Genomic DNA, 20,459 nt, shown 5'->3' on the forward strand with positions numbered 1-20,459 from the left:
CACCTATCGTAGAGGAGTCGCACATACTTGGCTCAATAAATGGATTCCCCTCCCGTGCTTGTATACTGGGACAAGGACAGTAGGCCAGTTAGATGTCCTCGTCCAGCTGGGACTGTGGCTCCACTTTACTGTTACCATGGAAACGTACGGAGTGGTTCACAAAGTATTTCAGCTCTAAAAGTTTCTGTTCAGTCTGAGAGAAGTTTCCTGAGTCTGTCTCAGAGTTTCTGAACAATAAGGAACTTGAGTCGAGTTTGAGAGAATGAGACAGACCAGTTCACAGTGACCTTTGACCTTTGACCACTAAAATCTAATCAGTTCATCCTTGCATCCAAGTGGACGTTTGTGCCAAATTTGACGTTCATGAGAATGAGACAGACAACCTGAAAACATGACGCCGCTGGGCGGAGCTATCGCCAGCGCAGAGGCATAAGAATGTGGTGCAGCATCTTTGGCTGTCTGACAGACCTCTTCCTCAAACCAGGACGCTCCTCAGACCTCCGTTTGTTTGACAGTTGATATCGAGTGAACAACACAAACTGCATTAAATACACAGAGCTGCTTTCACGGCCGTCACTGAGTCTCCAGGTAAAATTGGTGCTACGTGTAGAAGATGAGCACTCTATAAAACATCTCAAATATTTCACGACATCTGTCAACATAACTTTATAGATACCCGTTGCTACAGAGTAATCATGTATAGATACAACTTGTCTGTCTGTCTGTCTGTCTGTCTCACCGGTGTTGGACCAATCGGCAGAGCAGGCGGCTGGGGGCCGACTGGTAGAGGGCGGGGCACACACTGTTGAATGGGTGTGGTCTGGACTTGAGTGTGATTACCTCGATGTTCAGGAGGTCGGCCAGCTGGACGAACGCCACCTTACCTGTCAATCAAAAAAATAAAACATAAATCATGATCAAAGTTTCTGCGGTGACGTTAAAGAATTTTGTTGTGGCATAAACACGACTTACAATAAGAGAGACTCAGACATGGAGCTGCACATTTGAGGGTCTTTTAATCTCAAGAGAAAAGACTTAGTTTAACATGACGATTTATAGTGTGTGACAAACAAGCATTGTAGGTGCTATGGGTACTTCCCATCACTGCACCTACTGCCCCAAGTGTTATTTCCTCATGTTGGGACCGGACCTCGTAACAGGCCTCCAATTTCAGTATCAGATAATTAATCATTATTAACAATAATAATGATTAATTATGTTAGATTATGTGACATAATTGACATTACATCACCTCTTGGGGCACCAGTCCTGGAAGGGGAAAAATGATAGCCAGTTGATGATATCAGTCTCATAAAATACACTTTACTATTAATTTGCAGCTCTGATTAATAGTTAAATTAATAACTATAACCAAAGTTGCCATATTTAGAGTAAAGGTTGAAGGATGTAGGAGTTGTTGACACAGCAGAGGATGACTTTAATGATGTATTTGGCAATATGACAAATAAGTAAAAATAACTGGGGTTTTTTATTAATTTAAGAAGATAGAACATCAACAGAATCAGTGATGTAGTTTCACAGTTTGCTTCAAATCTTCAGTAAAAACTAAAATGATGTTTCATGTCTTCAGTTTGTGAACAACAACAACAACAACAGTAACTCAGAGTCAGATTCAGATCCTGTCACAATATTAATAGTTCAACTAAATCAAATCTACCACTAATTACACATTTAAACAAATGTCCCCTGGGATCTATATATATAAATCAACAGCTGATTTCCTTGTGTGTTTTTATGCTCTGCCATTTCTCCTCTAACCATCAGGCTGTAACCTGTGACAGGCTGTTATGAGACAGTCACATATATGGAGTTTATTCACGTAGGTTTGCATCAGCAAAGGTTTGTGACAGAATCAGAGAGGAGAGGGAGAGACGCTGTGCTGCTGCCAGAGGAGCCGCTGAATGAGTTCCCTCTGAGCGCTAAGAGAAGGAAAACATTCAGGACGCCACACTTTATTCCACACTACTGAAGCTGCTCCTCTTTTTACTGGAACCACAGAGGAGTCAGGAATAACTTCACTGTCAGCCAGGCTCGTTGTTGCCGTGGTAACAGTATGACATCAATATGTCAACAAGTCAAAATATTTCAAGTATCACAATATGAATTTTTCAGATGATATTAAAAATGATACCGGCATTATTGTGAATGAGATGATGTGACACAGCCCTCATTGTTTCTGTGAATTTGCCAGTACATCCAACTGACCTCACGCTGTGTGGAGCAGCATAACCTACAATTTGTCCCTCTGAAATACAGAGTACAAGTGTAAAGTAGGGATGTCGCTGGCAACTAAACTAAAATTTTAATTAAGACTAGCTGACGACTCTAAAAAAGGAAAACACTCAGAAAACAGTCAAAATTTATCACAGTTTATTGTTAAGTATCTGAAACATTGTCCCAAAACATACTGTGTGCATTCAGAGCCCTCTGAAGCCTTTAATCACAATCTTCAACAGCCATGTTGGATTTTAAAGCTGCTGAAGTACGAGACACTTTGTGCCGTGCAGTATGAATGTGAACATGAACATTCAGGCTCAACATACTGCTTTAAAGGGAAATTTCGGTTTATTTCAACCTGTCTCCTATCGTTTCAAAATTTGTTTCAAGTGACTAGTGACATAAAAATAATAGTTAGCATGTTAGCCGTTAGCCTAGATACAGCCGGGGCGCATAGTAGCGTCAGACCTGTTAAAAAGTAACCTCCAGGTGGAGGTGTCTCGTCCTCGGTCACATCCAGACCTTGAAAATAAGGCTGCAACCGGTCCCATTCCTTGCAACAGAGGCATTCCTCTTCTGTGGGCACTGGGGCACAGCATTCACAGGTACACCACCAATCTCCAGAGCTACGCAGCCTTGCAGCAGCCATTCCTCCTCTCTCGTCCTCTACCTGTTGCCTCTCTCTCTCCTCCTCCGTTCTTCAATTTCACGAAGCTCTTCGTCAGTGTATTCTGGCTCAAATAAATAAGGGCGGCCATCAAACTCTGCAAAATCAAATTCCTCCTCCACAAAGTCGAAGTCTGGCAAAAAGTCAGCCATTATTCTATAAATCTTTCATAAAATAAATGAATGAACTTTTCAGGCTACTGTCCGGTTCTGCCTTCCAGCTGTTGCTGCTTGTTCTCGCCAAATTTCAGGCACGGTATGAGATCGCTGCTTGTTCTCGCGATATTTCGGCCGCGATGGTAAACAAACATGGCAGCACACCGGTAAGGTAAGACAACACGTTTACATGTGGTTTTCTATATGTTCTCTGACATTTATCCTAACGATATGAGGCGGTCTTTGTGGAAAAAAGCTTGTTTAGTGGACTAACTTTGCACTCGAAGGTTGCCCGTTCACTTACGTTTTAACAGGTCTGACGCTACGGCTGTATCTAGGCTAACGGCTAACATGCTAACTATTATTTTTATGTCACTAGTCACTTGAAACAAATTTAGGAAGATAGGACACAGGTTGAAATAAACCGAAATTTCCCTTTAACTTCCTGAAGCTTTCTTCTCAGACCGGGCGAGATCACAGCGTCTCTGGGTCAACAATGTCAATTTGGGCTGTGTGTGGCGAGCACCGGTCGCACAGCAGCCGTCGGTCCGTACAGGCTAACATGTTTTCATGTTCTGGATCAAAGTGTTGCCACACCATGCTGGTTTATGACAGGACATCTCTCCAGTTTAAAACTCCAGTCTACTGGAGCATTGCCGCGGGGAGGAGGACTGCTGTCTGACCGCTCTGTAGCACCCACTAGTGGCGGGCGGCTGCATGACAGTTAAGCTGCCTCGTACATGAATAAAACACTAATTGGATTAACCAACTAATTTTTCTGGTGCTGACTAACGAGGGGGCGGACGTTTAATCGTTTAGACGGCTAATCACGCACACCCGGAGGTTAAAGTACCTTTAAGCAGAATACTAAGGTTACTGGAATGCAGCTGTGTGTGTGTGTGTCTGTGTGTGTCTGTGTGTGTGTGAATAAACGTGGCAGGCTGCTCGCTGGGTGATGATGTAATAACGTGGGCTGCTCTGTGTGTCTGGCTTCATGTGATATCAGCTCTTCTGCTCAGTTAGTTCACACATTAAAGCTGAACTGGATGATGAAGCAGTTTGACTTCCTCCATGAGGAAGACGAGTGAGCAGATAGTGACTCTGCAGAGAGCTGAGAGGTAACCTCCAGCGGCCGGAGAGCTGCTGCGGTCGGCTGGGTGTGACGGTGCAGAACAGAGCGGTCGCTGAGCGTGTGACCGAAGTCTCGTTCACTAACTAACCAACCATCAACCCCACCACGCAGTTACAGGTCGAATACATGAAGCTCTGAGGCGTCCTGCTGCCATGAAACTGAGTCCACAGGAGCTGAAACGTCTGTGTCAATTTGTGCACAAAAACAATCTGATTGAAAACGCCAAAAATATTTAATAACACCCAACAGAGCATCACCGTGCGACCAGTGTTTGCTGGAATAATGATTAATGATTAATGATTCTGGGCTCAAATCATGAGTTCTTTTTCAGCTGAATCTGATTATGAAGTATATTTGATTATTTTATCTTCTGCAGGTGCAACACAGCAAGCGGCTTCATCTGGGATGTGATGAGAATCATCCAACATCACAAAGTGAAGATATGTCGTCTTTATTTTTGTTTGTCACATTTTTCACTTCATAATCTCAGAAAACATTCAAATTGCTTTTTCATCAATTTGTGACTTAAATGTCGGAGAGATTTTTCTCATACTTCTGACTTTATAGTCTCAGAGAATATTTTTCTAATCTTCAATTTGTGACTATAATTACAGAATCTCTGATTTTTTTTTCTTGCTGATTGTTCTTGTGAATTTGTTTTATCATCATCATGTTTTCCAGCATTTTTTTTTTACTTTTTAATCTCTGAGAGTATTTCAGGATTTTATCATAAATTGTTCTCATACATTTCTGAGTTTAATGTTGGACAGTTTCTGAGTTTTTTTTACAGCAGTTTTTTTTTCATCCTAAACTTTGGACCATTATCACAGACAATTTCTGATTTTTTTTTCTTGCAAACTTTTAAACGTATAATGTCAGAAAATATTACAGTTTCTATTTGTGACTTTAATCTCAGAAATTATTGGATTTTTATTCTCCTAAATTTGTGACTATAATCTCTGACTATAATCATATATTTTTCCCCAGTGTCTGACCTTATAATCTCAAAGACTATTCAAGTTTTTAATCTTTTAATTTGTGACTATATCAGGAGACCTCTGATTATTTTCTCAGAAAGTTATGAGTTTAAAATCTCAGAGATTAATTTGTGAGGTTTTTGCAAATACTTAAGTACATACAGCATACTTAAGTTTCTTTTTGTATATTTGTGATTTCAAAAGAGATTATTTAACTTTTATTCTTGTAAATTTGTGACTATAATCTCAGGAGAATATCTGAATTTTTCTTCCTTGTAAAATTTCCAAGTTTTTTCTTTTCTTTTTATTTTATTTTATTTTCAAGTGGATTTGCAATAACAGAATGTTGTACAGCATAGTTGCAATATACACATACAATATATCCATAAGTAAATCAATAAATCCATCTTTCATAAAGTTTCAACATCCACTGCCTTTATCTGTTGTTATCCACCTGAGCTTAAACCCTATGATCCGAAGCTGCTATCTATCTCATCCTAAACCCTAAACCACATGTCCTAAGGGTAACACAGAATATAGTACAACAACAACAACAACAACAGTTTTTTTCTTGAAATTGTCTTTCTAATCTCAGACATTTTCAACTTATTTTCTCGTAAATGTTTTTTTTTTTTTTTTTTTTTGCGTAAATTAATGATCTAAATATAATATAATAATTTTTTTTCTCTGAATATTATCCGCCTCCTCTGGCTCCGTTTTTATTTATTTTTCACCTTCCAATGGTCCTGATACGCCATCGCACCGATCACATCACTCTGCAAAGTAATAACCCCAATGAGAGCTTTGTTTGGGGACAAACATGTATTCACTATCTAATACACTGATATATAAGAGTGTGTGTGTGTGTGTGTGTGTGTGTGTGTGTGTGTGTGTGAGTGTGTGTGTGGTGGGACCCACCGATGCAGCCCTGGTTGTTGTCATCAGAGACGCTCCACAGCAGCTCTCTGTGGGCGTTGCTGATGTCGGGCTGGACCAGTCGGACCACTTGGTTCCAGTTAGCCTGGCTCACCACGGGCTCCCCGCCCTCCTCTCGCTGCTCCTGCAGCACAGCGAACGCTCGCACCATCTTGTGCCTTTTGGCCCTCACCAGCTGCCGTACCTCCTCCTGGTGGAGCGACAGAACATAAAACTGATCTGTCAGAGCGTCAGCGAGATGGTTTAAATATTTCTGAGCTGATTGAGCGTCTGCAGGTCCTCCGTGTGTTTGTTTGTCTGACCAAAACTAATATTTACTTCAAGGTCTTTAATGTCATGCACACAACCATTTACCCTCTGCTAAGCCCCGCCCCTTTGTGATGGTCTGTCAAGCTGTTGGAGCTAGCATGGAGCAGAGTCCTGCAGCAGAAAAGCTGTGTGACGAGTAAAAATATGTGTAAATATAAATCCACAGGAACTCCACGCGGGCGGGCAGCAGAATTAAACAAAGTGAAAAGAAGTGCAGTGTGTGTGTGTGTGTGTGTGTGTGTGTGTGATATTCAGACATCTAAGTCACTATGAAAATGAAAATCTTAGATCTCAGGCTCCCTTCAATAACGCAGCACTACGATTATTAAATATGCATCAAAGAAAATCACGCAAGTAAAAAACTAAATTGGAATCTAAGACGTGAATTAGTTAAATATATACCAGATATTATAGAGCCTAACATACGTATATGAGACATACATTTGTAAAACAAAAAATTGTGATAGTTTGCAAATGAAATGTGTTTCTTAGAACATGATATAAATATGTTCATGACTTTTTAAAGTTTAACCAACTGAAACTGTCAAAGACAAAAAACACTTCACAATGTCACATTAAAGAAATAAAAGAAATCATTTTGTTTTGTAAACAGTCTTGTTTTGTGTTTTGTTCAAATGTTTTATTAAATGTCATTTGTTTACACTTTTACTAACTGATTTTTGTTTTGGCACCTCAGAGCCACCGTACCTGAGGTTGGATTCTGTTTGACATTAAGAGAGAAAAGATGAGGACTCGGTTGTTGTTGGAGCGACTGAATCTCAGACAAACTTCGATGTTCGATGTGTTTTTCTAAAACAGCTGCGTGTTTCAGACTGTGACTCCATCGTACCTTCAGGTATTTCTTGTAGTTGTTGTAGACGACGGCCAAGAAGACGGACATGAAGATGTAGGTGTTGATGAGGATGTACAGGATGAAGAAGATGGCGAAGACGAAGCTGGTGTTGTACGCTGGCATCCTGCCAACCAGAGGCAGAAAACAAAACGTTCAGATAAAACAGATAAGCGTTTCTCAAAGAGTCACTTCCTTCTTCTTTTTCTGTGGAAGCTTCCCTCTCGTCAGACGCATGAATGAAGTTCCTTACGAAATAATTCTTAAAACTTTTTTGATAATTCTCCTCACAGATGCAAAACTGACATCTTTAAAAAGAAGGTGGCTGCTGTGCAGGTGGAAAAATGGAATAGAAAAATATAATTTTAAGTTGAAAATTCGTTTCAAATCATTAAAGCTGATGTGAAATTTACTGCTGCATGAAAAGTTTAATCAACTCATTTTTTATCAGGAAGCAGAAAAATTAAAGTAAAATATTTTCAAATACTTCAGAGTTTGTAAATGTTCTGTGTGACTTCAAATGTCAAACTAAAGGGATGAAATTTGAGCTGATGGTGGTTTCTGGAGGAGGTCAAAGGTCACGATCAAATCCAAGTGAAGACACAAAGAAGAGTCTGAAAGTCTCACATGACGTCAGGGCTGTTGGCCGTGGTGACGAGGACGTACAGATCGAAGACAATCTCCAGGTAGTTGGTGAAGTACGGCTGTCCGTCGATAGTCTTCAGACCTCTGCTCAGAAAACACACACAATCAGTCTTCTTTATATATTTTGTTTTATAAAACGTGAAATAAACAATGAGCCTCAAAGAACCTCAGGTTCATAACTGACAGAAGGTTCACACTGTCCCAGCTGCTCTTACTGACATGGAGATGTGGAAATGCACCTTTAATCTGACTCCTGCCGCCTCAGCAGCGTTCACACACAGCTCGTTTAAAGCCGCCTTAAATATCAGATTATAAATGAGTAACAGGAAGTCCTCTCACCGTTTGCCCAGCAGTTTGAGCGCCATGAGGGAGAAGATGAGGACGCTGAACATGAAGAGCAGGAAGACGTAGAAGATCTGAGGCAGAGCGTTCCGGATGCTCCTGAACGCTCTGCGGAGCTGAACACAAACAAACAAACAGAGCTGATGAAGCTGCTTGTTCTCCCGGAGGACTTGAACGCTCCGTCCTCTTCAACACAGACACAAACTAATGATGCGTTCAGGCGCCGTCGGCTCAAACATTTGGCAGCAGGAAGTTTAAACAGTAGAGTTCAACAGAACACAATCAGGATCATCAGTGATAAGATACCACTACAGAGTGAGACACCTGAACGCACCGCCCCCGATCACATGACCACTCTCTTAACGTCTTCTTAACATCTGGTATGACAATCTTATTTTCTTCACATTACTAAAAATGTATATTTAAAGAATTTTTAATCACTGGACGAGAAAGAGAAGATAGAAAATGTTACAAAATTCATTCACTCAAGGCCTTTGCACACCAAGTCTGGATTTATTACATGCGTTTTTTTAAAATCTGTTATCCGATAAAAATCGCTTCGCACAGAATCCCTGCAGCCTCTGACGCTATTCATTGTTGATTTTATATTGAACGTTTGCGACGGAGGACAAAATGGAGTCGTCAAGCAGTGAGGATGATTTTCTGGTTCGTTTTACTTCTTGAAAGTAGAAAAAGAAATTAAAGCTACAAGCAGCGATGAGCGGGCCTTCGCACCATATAGGAGTGCTGCTGGGACGCTGGTTGATGCGGCCGTGACTTAAATGAAAGTCAGACACAGCTTGCAGGAATTAGATGGTATTTCCTGCTTGGAGTGTGTGACGCTCGAAATGACCTGCTGCTAATTCTGTACAACTTCCTGTGTCCACTAGGTGGTGCTAGAGAACATGCAGTGATTATTCCTCATGTGTGAACCATGTTAACGTGAACAATCTGTGTCACATTAAACTTCCTGTAGGTGGCGCTGTGACTCTTCAGGCCTGGACTTTGATCCAGCAGGTGACGTTTAGAGCAGATCGGACCATGTGACGTCATGTTACAGCAGCTTCCTGCGTCAGGTTGAAACATCAGAAAATGGCGCTCTGAGCGTCGCACGAAGGCTCACTCATGCTCAACGTTAGAGACGGAGGACACTTATGACCCTCGACACAAAATGGGTCTGTCTGGGTTCACTGCGTGCTGCCATTTTGTCTCTTCGTCCACACTGTTGTAGAAGAAATAAATCTAAAAGGTCCAGATCAGAAAGTCACTTTATTTACGTTTATTTGATTCCCAACCAAAAAACCGTCACCTGTTTAATCTGGACTGTTTTAAAAAGCTGAATAATAATAATCAGAGTTAAACAGGCCTAATTTGATCAAAGGAGTCAAAACCATCAAATTAACCTCATAAGATGTCATGACGACACGAATGAAAGCATGGCTGCCGACTGTGGGTTCAGACAGGTGACACAGGTGACACAGGTGAAACAGGTGAGACAGGTGACACAGGTGAGACAGGTGAGACAGGTGAGACGGGTGAGACGGGTGAGACGGGTGAGACAGGTTACCTGCCGTCCCTCTGTGATGTTGACCAGCAGCAGCGGGCGCAGGACTCTGGACCAGCGGACAGCGAAACAGTTTGTGGCCTTCAGCGCTCCGTAGATGATCATATCGATCAGAGTGAGCTGCACCACACACACACACACACACACACACACACACGAGTCAAACACTTTGTTCTCATGTTTGACACAGCTTTAAACACATTTGGCAGCAGATGAATAAATGAAATGACAAAGACCTCTTCACGTCTTCACCGAGGTGTAAAACAAAGGTGCCCAGTTTCAGGACTTTCTTTTGTCACTGAGCCACTGGCTGAGAAAGTAAGATCTGATAATAATATTAAAAGTAAACAAATTGGAGGCCAAACGTGTAACATATCACTGTATTTCGACGACATTATTTTATATTTAACCGATGTGGAATCCTCACTTTTCCATCTCAATCAGATCATTACTCCACATGGGTCACTGTCAGGATACAAGGTCAACTGGGAGACATGAGTTGCTGCCTTTAAACAAAACCTGCGGTGTCACATGTGTACGCAATACTAAAATAAAATGGAAACAAACAGCAATAACATATCTAGGATTAAGAGTTGCATCAACCATCTGTCAAACACGGGACGTAATTCTCACTCAGACTTTTAATAAAATAAAAGCAAATATTGATGGTTGGTCGAGCCTTCCCGCATCTCTGTGGGGAAAATGAATATTCGTCCTATTGTCAACTACATTCTGAGAATGTTGCCTGTAACAATTAAAGAATTTATATGGCATGGTGAAACGGCACGATGTTTCTAATCCAAACAGAAAGGTGGACTGCAGCTTCCCAACTTTTTTCACTGTTATTCATCATTTGGTTGTCAGCAAATAAACGTGTTATTTGACACCTGTGTGATTAAAGATTGAAAACACACTGAAGAGAACATGTTGCAAAACTTAAACACTGGCACAAAATGTCTACATTTCATGAAGAACTGAACACTGAAGTGTCATTTAACATTTTTAAGTCATGTAAAAGATTCTTGAACACAGATACCTCAATAAACCAACCAATATGGCCGAACTCAAATATAACGGTGAATAAAAGATCATTAGCTGGAAAAGCTGGAAGGATAATGGAGTAACTAAGCTCTGTCACATATTGTCTGAGAACTGTTTTAAACTGAGGAACTTTGTTTCATTTGTTATGGGACTGCTATAAAATTAAAGGGACAGTGTGAAATATTTTCAGCTGTTTATTGGCAAAAATTGATTATTTTTCTTCCGCCTGATTTCAGTGCATAACTTGTGCCACAGCTTTGAGCGCACACAGGGTCTTCATAAAACAAGATTCAAAGTGTTTATTGTCATATGCACAGTAAGGACACGTGTTTCCCTGCAGAATGAAATTCGTTCTTTTCTGTCACCAATTAATGCTAAACAATATAAATCTGAAGTATAAATTAGATCAAAATATATACGCTGCGCACTGTTGTAACATCTCCTTGCTCAGTGTAATATTAATGTGCCTGACGCGGCTGGATCTGTGAGCGTTTGGTGGCTAAGAAGACTGTTAAGAGTGGGTCAGCTCGATCTTACAACTCCTTCTTAGTGAAAGATCTTCTTAAGCTAAGAGCGATGTGGGAAACGTGTCCATTATCATGTCAACATACAGGGAAAATGAGTTTATGACATTTAGCAGGAGAGCTAGAGCCATTTGACTAAAGCTGACGTTATCACTGCTGTAGCATGATGTTATTAGGCTAAATACTACATTTCTAACAGTGTGTGAGCTGATTTATTGACACAGCATGCTTGTAGGCTGCTGTAACGTTAGGTTTACAGAGCAAATAACAGGATGTGACTTAATCAGGTGAAAATATCGTTAGTGAAACAGAAACAAGCGTTAGTTAGGGGACAAGAGCCAAGAGTCACAAAGACTCACGTGTGTTAAAAGTTACTAACAACCGGTGTGTTTACTGTACGTGTCCGGGGTCCTTCGCCTGTGGAGCGAGTAACGCAAAAGTATTGCAAGGGGACACAAAAGTATTGCGAGGGGACACAAAAGTATTGCAAGGGGACACAAAAGTATTGCAAGGGGACACAAAAGTATTGCGAGGTAATGCAAAAGTATTGCAAGGGGACATCAAAGTATTGCAAGGGGACGCAAAAGTATTGCAAAGTAATGCAAAAGTATTGCGAGGGGACACAAAAGTATTGGGAGGTAACGCAAAAGTATTGTGAGGGGACATCAAAGTATTGCGAGGGGACATCAAAGTATTGCAAAGTAACGCAAAAGTATTGCAAAGGGACAATAAAAGTATTGCGAGGGGACACAAAAGTATTGCGAGGGGACACAAAAGTATTGCAAAGTAACGCAAAAGTATTGCAAGGGGACACAAAAGTATTGCGAGGGGACACAAAAGTATTGCGAGGTAACGCAAAAGTATTGCAAGGGGACACAAAAGTATTGCGAGGGGACACAAAAGTACTGCAAAGTAACGCAAAAGTATTGTGAGGGAACACAAAAGTATTGCGAAGGGACACAAAAGTATTGCAAAGTAATGCAAAAGTATTGCAAGGGGACACAAAAGTATTGCGAGGGGACACAAAAGTATTGCGAGGGGACACAAAAGTATTGCAAGGGGACACAAAAGTATTGCGAGGGGACACAAAAGTATTGCAAAGTAACGCAAAAGTATTGCGAGGGGACACAAACGTATTGCAAGGGGACACAAAAGTATTGCGAGGGGACACAAAAGTATTGCAAAGTAACGCAAAAGTATTGCGAGGGGACACAAAAGTATTGCGAGGGGACATCAAAGTATTGCAAGGGGACGCAAAAGTATTGCAAAGTAACGCAAAAGTATTGCGAGGGGACACAAAAGTATTGCGAGGGGACACAAAAGTATTGGGAGGTAACGCAAAAGTATTGTGAGGGGACATCAAAGTATTGCAAGGGGACACAAAAGTATTGCAAAGTAATGCAAAAGTATTGTGAGGGGACACAAAAGTATTGCGAGGGGACACAAAAGTATTGCAAAGTAACGCAAAAGTATTGCGAGGGGACACAAAAGTATTGTGAGGGGACACAAAAGTATTGCAAGGGGACACAAAAGTATTGCGAGGGGACACAAAAGTATTGCAAAGTAACGCAAAAGTATTGCGAGGGGGGAAGGAGCTCGAGCATGAGTAGGGAGTAGACGTGCCTTCCACAGCTCCTGCAGAAATCTATCAAATTTTTATATTTTGGACCTCGTAACTGTTCCAACTTCGTTGGAAGCGCATACTTAGTGACTTTAATAATCCTATGAAGAGATAAATGCCTCCCAAACCTGCCCAAGAGCGAAGAGAGAGAGCCAGAACTCGACGCAACTCGGACTCCACGGCTAGCGTTAGCTCAGAAACAGATGCTAAAGCTAATGCTAACAACATGGAAGCGCTAGCGAATGCAGTAACAGCCGTGCAAGCCTCTATCAACTCGTTTCGGGAGGAGAACCGGGCGTCTATTGCTTCTCTACATTCGATTCTGAGTGTGTATGGCCAACGAATTACTGATATGGAGGACGGACTGAATGAGTTCGACAAGAGAATGAGCAGTGTGGAAGCTTCACAAACTTTGCTGGCTAAGGAGAACGGTGCTCTGAGGGAGAAGGTGGCATACCTGGAAAACTACACCAGGCGGCAGAATATTCGCATGGTGGGGATACCGGAAAATGTGGAGGGCCCACGCGACCAACAGAATTCATCGCCAAACTACTCATTGAAGTGCTCGGGAAGATAATTTTGAGAAACCGCCGTCGGTGGATAGAGCCCACAGAAGTTTGGCCCCAAAATCAGCAGATGGTGACAACAGACGCGGCCATTCATTGTCAAGCTCCATCACTTTCAAACCAAAGAATTGATCCTCGCCTCGCCAGACAGAGGGCCCACTCTCTTACAACGGATCAAAATTCCACATCTTTCCTGACTACAGCCGGATGTCAACAACGACGCGCAGCCTTCTCCGAGTCCAAAAGAAGCTCCACGCCGCTAAGATTCAATTCGGCCTCTACTACCCAGCCACTCTGCAGTTCACACACAACGGAAACGCATGAAGTTTACCGACCCTGAGGAGGCGCTGACCTACGTAAATAACATTATTACTGTTGCTGACGGACGCCCCGCTTTACATGTTGCGGACAATGGTGATTGAGGTAATGAGCGGGTCAATGATACCAATAGACATTTAAAAGAGACGGTGATGTCATTAAAGATATGATTATTCTGTCATATTTTGTGACAGTATTTTTTACGTTTTATTTTATTATTTAATTAGTATTATTTATGTCGCTGTGAACGTTCTGTGTGTGAATGTGTGTTCACATCACATGCAACGCTACATATGTACAACCATCCTAAGTTTTTTTTTTTTTTTTTTTATTATTATGATCACCACCGGTCTCATTACATTGGCTTTCTACAACCTATGGGTATCATGGTTTCAGTAATGTAAAATGATGTCACAGGTCATTTACCATACCGTTTGAGAGGTTCATCAATGGCTGAAAAAGGTATTCACCACTGCAGGTAGCATGCAAATGCAGGTTTGCCGTAGTTTGAAGTTGTTTGGGAGGGGCAGCCTTCTAAAGGCTTGTTCATGTGTTAAATGTAGTAGTTTAGATGTGGTATTTGTCTTATATACAGTTTGTGCATCTATTTGTCTTTGTTACCATCTAAATGGGGCAGACACAGGTTTTTTTGATTTGAGTACTTCTGATGACACAGGATAATTCACACCTAGTCCCAGGTAGAGATGACATGAAAATTATAAGCTGGAATGTGAAGGGTCTGAATCAGGCAATCAAGAGAAAAAGGGTTCTCTCTCACTTACAATATCTTGGGGCTGGAATAGCTTTCCTACAGGAAACCCACCTTAAGAATCGAGACCAGTCCAAAATTCATAAAGACTGGGTAGGGCAAATATTATATTCACAGTTTAACTGCAAAGGTAGAGGAGTAGCTATACTTATTCATAAAAAAATTTCCTTTCATTGTATCAGACACTGTCTTGGACCCGAATGGCAGATATGTAATGGTTGTGGGAGAGCTGTTCCAACTCCGCTTAATATTGGTCAATATTTATGGCCCGAACTTTGATGATGATCATTTTTTTAAAAAGATGCTAAGCTCCATCCCTAATCTGGATAGTCATCACTTGATAATGTCTGGGGATTACAACATGGTGATGGATTCTATCTTGGATCGCTCCTCTCAGTCTGCACCAAGACCATCTAAATCTGTGCAAACAATTCAGTCATTCATAGATATACATAAACTTATAGATCCATGGAGATTTAAGCATCCCACCAGCAGAGAGTATTCATTTTACTCTAATGTACACAAGTCATTTTCCAGGATAGATTTTTTTTTGGTTGACCCTATTTGCTGAGTGTTATTACAGATTGTAAGTATGACCCAATTATTATTTCTGATCATGCCCCTGTGAGTATTAAGGTAACTCTTCCGACTCAGAGGACAAAACGGACATGGCGGCTTGACACACTCCTGTTGGCTGATTCAGACTTTGTAAAGTTCATTTCAGAACAAATAGATTTTTTTCTGCAGGTAAACAGGACTGATGACATCTCAGCCTCAACGCTTTGGGAAACACTTAAAGCGTATCTCAGAGGGCAGATTATATCTCGCTCTGCTTATATTAGGAAAATGAAGCATAAGAACACTGTAGAGCTGTCTTTAGAAATTAAGGCTCTGGACGGACTCATGTCTGGTTCCCCGACCCTGATTTGATTAGAAAAGAGTAGGCTTACAAACTGAAATTGATCTCTTAACTACCACCCAAGCGGAGGCTCATCTTTAAATCCCGTAGTAGATTCTATGAAGAGGGGGATAAACCTTCCAAATTATTAGCTAACCAACTTCGTCAAAAAGCTGCGTCCTGTATTATTTCGCAAATTATGCTACCTGATGGCTCCTCAACAGAGGATCATCAAGCTATTAATAACTGCTTAAAAGAGTTCTATTCTGAACTATATTCTTCAGAGTCAACATCAGGTCACAACCAATTTGACGCCTTTTTTTCTAATCTGAACATTCCGACAATTGACTCTGGCTTTAAAGAACGATTGGAACAAACTCTGACGCTGGAGGAAATCAACAATGCAATAATGTCTCTTCAGAGTGGAAAAGCCCTGGCCCAGATGGGTTTCAACCGATTTTTATAAAAAATTTAAAGATAAACTTGCCCCCCTTCTTCTTGCAGTTTATGCAGAAGCACTTGAGAACAACATTCTTCCACCTACGCTCCGTCAGACATCTATTACACTGTTATTAAAGAAGAATAAGGACCCTCGAGATTGCTCATCTTACAGACCAATCAGCTTGACAAATTGTGACGGTAAAGTGTTCTCAAAGGCCATTGCACTCCGTCTTGAAACAGTTCTTCCTCATATCATTTCGGGGGACCAGACTGGGTTTATCCAGGGCAGACAATCCTATTTTAACCTGAGACGATTGTTTAATATCATCTATACTAAATCTAACACTCAGCAGTAATATCGCTTGATGCCGAAAGGGCGTTTGATCGGGTCGAGTGGGAGTATCTTTTTCATACACTTAGCAGGTTTGGTTTTGGCCCTAATTTCATTCAACTTATTAAGCTCATTTACACTGATCCAACTGCCTCAGTTTATACCAACGGTATCTCATCTGAGTACTTTCCTCTTCACAGAGGGACAAAACAAGGGGATCCAGTGAGTCCGTTACTTTTCGTTTTAGCTATAGAGCCACTTGCCATAGCTCTTAGATGCAATAATAGTATACAAGGTATTTCACGTGGTGGCCTAACTCATACTGTCTCGCTTTATGCAGACGATCTGTTATTATATGTCACCAACCCTGTCACATCTATCCCCGAAATCCTTCGAGTCTTGCAGGAATTTGGAAATATATCTGGATATAAATTAAATTTTACTAAAAGCGAATATTTCCCCATTAATAGTAATGCTAGAGAATATCCCAATCTGCCATTTAAGTTATCTGCTGAGTCCTTTACATATCTGGGTGTAAAAGTCACCAAATCCTATTACAGTCTATTTAAAAGTAACCTTACTCCTCTGTTAGAACAGTGCAAACAAGATATTAAAAGATGGTCTATTCTGCCACTATCTCTGGTCGGGAGAGTAAATTCTGTAAAAATGAATATTGTACCAAAGTTTCTGTATTTGTTTCAGGCGATACCTGTTTTCATACCAAAATCTTTTTTCAAGGCATTTAATCAAATGGTTTCTTCTTTTATATGGAATAATAAATCAGCTCGTATAAGAAAAGAATTTATGGAAAGACCGCAATGTGTAGGTGGGCTTTCACTTCCAAATTTGCGCACGTATTATTGGGCTGCGAATTTTAATGCCATCTCTCTGTGGTTAAAAGACTGGAAGGATAAGATCCCTGCATGGCTCCAGATTGAAAAGGTTACAAGCAGTCCACATTCACTCCCTGCCTTACTCTGTGCATCCCTACCATCGCTAGTTAATAATATTAAGGATAATATAGTTGTAACTCAATCACTACGCATTGTAAAGCAGTTCAAAAGATATCTGGGTATTCAGAGTATTTCGGTTCACTCACCAATAATACGTAATCATCTTTTTCAACCATCTTTAGTGGACAATGGCTTCAAAATTTGGTATGACAAGGGAATTCGTAGTATTGAAGATTTGTATGTTAATGATACTTTTGCTAGCTTTGAACAGTTATCCAGAAAATTCGGTCTGACCAGTAATCATTTTTTCGATACTTGCAAATTAGAGATTTTACTCGTAAAAGTTTGCTAATTTCCCTACCCTTCCCTCTCCTTCCTGTTTGGATTCTCTATTAAGGGTCAATATGCTGAATAAGAGGAGAACATCATTTATCTATTCCCGTATCATGGATAGCTGTAACCTCTCCATTTCCCATATTCGCGAACAGTGGGATAATGATTTGGAGGTCCTGCTGTCCGATGAAGAATGGGATATGGCTCTTACTAGAGTCCACTCTTCTTCCATATGCTCCAGACATGCTTTAATACAGTTTAAAGTGTTGCATCGGTTACACTTCTCGAAAGCTAAACTAGCAAGAATATTTCAGAATATAGATCCATCGTGCGATAGATGTAAACAGACCCCGGCTACCTCCTATCATATGTTCTGGTCTTGTCCGAAACTTGTCTCTTTTTGGTCATCCTTTTTTGAAGTCATCTCTAATGCGTATGGTTATAACATTTCACCTTCTCCCTTGGTTGCTGTTTTCGGTTGGTTTTCTGAACCGTCCGGATCTCCTCCCCCCGCTCATTTACAGAGGGTCATTGCTTTCTCCTCCTTGTTAGCTAGACGTTTGATTTTATTTAAATGGAAGGCTATTGCTCCTCCATCACACCACCACTGGATTAGGGATGTTATGCAGAATGTAAAGCTGGAAAAGATCAGATGTACCCTCAACGGTTCCATCCACAGATTCCACAAAACCTGGGACCCTCTAATAACTTATGTGAACAATTTACCTGGTCTGGAACTGGAACTCTGAGTTTTTATACCTGCCCTTGGATAAGGAATACTAGGTGCACTTGTTTTTTTTTTTTTTGTTTTTTTTTTGGTCTGTCAGTTGTCTTCTGATTTGATTTTGATCAGGTTGATTTTCGGTTTGGTTTGTCTTTGTTTTTGTCTCTTTTTGGGATTGTTTTTGCTATGGCTATTTGTAAAACAGAGAATATGATTGTTTTATAGGATATTTGGAAAATTACAAATAAAGTGTTCAAAAAAAAAAAAAAAGTATTGCGAGGGGACACAAAAGTATTGCAAGGGGACACAAAAGTATTGCGAGGGGACACAAAAGTATTGCAAAGTAACGCAAAAGTATTGCAAGGGGACACAAAAGTATTGCGAGGGGACACAAAAGTATTGCGAGGTAACGCAAAAGTATTGCAAGGGGACACAAAAGTATTGCGAGGGGACACAAAAGTATTGCGAGGTAACGCAAAAGTATTGCAAGGGGACATCAAAGTATTGCGAGGGGACACAAAAGTATTGCAAGGGGACACAAAAGTATTGCAAAGTAATGCAAAAGTATTGTGAGGGGACACAAAAGTATTGCGAGGGGACACAAAAGTATTGCAAAGTAACGCAAAAGTATTGCGAGGGGACACAAAAGTATTGCGAGGGGACACAAAAGTATTGCAAGGGGACACAAAAGTATTGCGAGGGGACACAAAAGTATTGCAAAGTAACGCAAAAGTATTGCGAGGGGACACAAAAGTATTGCAAGGGGACACAAAAGTATTGCGAGGGGACACAAAAGTATTGCAAAGTAACGCAAAAGTATTGCAAGGGGACACAAAAGTATTGCGAGGGGACACAAAAGTATTGCGAGGTAACGCAAAAGTATTGCAAGGGGACACAAAAGTATTGCGAGGGGACACAAAAGTATTGTGAGGTAACGCAAAAGTATTGCAAGGGGACATCAAAGTATTGCGAGGGGACACAAAAGTATTGCGAGGTAACGCAAAAATATTGCAAGGGGACATCAAAGTATTGCGAGGGGACACAAAAGTATTGCAAGGGGACACAAAAGTATTGCAAAGTAACGCAAAAGTATTGTGAGGGGACACAAAAGTATTGCGAGGTAACGCAAAAGTATTGCAAGGGGACACAAAAGTATTGCGAGGGGACACAAAAGTATTGCAAGGGGACACAAAAGTATTGCAAGGGGACACAAAAGTATTGCGAGGTAATGCAAAAGTATTGCAAGGGGACATCAAAGTATTGCGAGGGGACGCAAAAGTATTGCGAGGTAACGCAAAAGTATTGCAAGGGGACACAAAAGTATTGCGAGGTAACGCAAAAGTATTGCAAGGGGACACAAAAGTATTGCAAGGGGACACAAAAGTATTGCGAGGTAACGCAAAAGTATTGCGAGGTAACACAAAAGTATTGCAAGGGGACACAAAAGTATTGCGAGGTAATGCAAAAGTATTGCAAGGGGACACAAAAGTATTGCGAGGTAACGCAAAAGTATTGCAAGGGGACACAAAAGTATTGCAAGGGGACACAAAAGTATTGCGAGGTAACGCAAAAGTATTGCAAGGGGACACAAAAGTATTGCAAGGGGACACAAAAGTATTGCGAGGTAATGCAAAAGTATTGCAAGGGGACACAAAAGTATTGCGAGGTAACGCAAAAGTATTGCAAGGGGACACAAAAGTATTGCAAGGGGACACAAAAGTATTGCGAGGTAATGCAAAAGTATTGCAAGGGGACACAAAAGTATTGCAAGGGGACACAAAAGTATTGCGAGGTAATGCAAAAGTATTGCAAGGGGACACAAAAGTATTGCGAGGTAATGCAAAAGTATTGCAAGGGGACATCAAAGTATTGCGAGGGGACATCAAAGTATTGCAAGGGGACACAAAAGTATCATGAGGTTATGCAAAAGTCAGTCCAAAAAAAAATCTCGTGACTTGACCTTTAAGGGGCTCCGTACTAGAGTGCTGTTTGAGTGCACTATCTGTTTGAATGCAATAAACGACTTCAGCGTTAGAGGGGAGGAATTCCTGCACACTGTGGCTTTAAAGATGGTTTGGTTTAACAAAACAGGCAATGAGGCATGTTAGCATAAGTATTCCTCTCA

The 20,459-nt window shown here is 40.9% G+C and overlaps 1 protein-coding gene across 2 annotated transcripts in view; it reads right to left on the reverse strand.

The window, feature by feature from the left end:
- Nucleotides 1-20,459, reverse strand: part of tpcn3 (two pore segment channel 3) — a 44,314-nt gene that overhangs the window by 17,240 nt on the left and 6,615 nt on the right. For both annotated transcript variants that reach the window (XM_049572115.1, XM_049572116.1), the window contains exons 5-10: nt 9,819-9,935; nt 8,249-8,367; nt 7,892-7,993; nt 7,265-7,391; nt 6,088-6,295; nt 740-884 (exon numbers count right to left, since the gene is read on the reverse strand). In XM_049572115.1, the coding sequence (XP_049428072.1) occupies nt 740-884; nt 6,088-6,295; nt 7,265-7,391; nt 7,892-7,993; nt 8,249-8,367; nt 9,819-9,935 (818 nt within the window). The remainder of the gene's footprint in view (nt 1-739; nt 885-6,087; nt 6,296-7,264; nt 7,392-7,891; nt 7,994-8,248; nt 8,368-9,818; nt 9,936-20,459) is intronic.

The sequence above is a fragment of the Epinephelus fuscoguttatus genome, linkage group LG3, assembly GCF_011397635.1.
Source record: "Epinephelus fuscoguttatus linkage group LG3, E.fuscoguttatus.final_Chr_v1".
NCBI lineage: Eukaryota > Metazoa > Chordata > Actinopteri > Perciformes > Serranidae > Epinephelus > Epinephelus fuscoguttatus.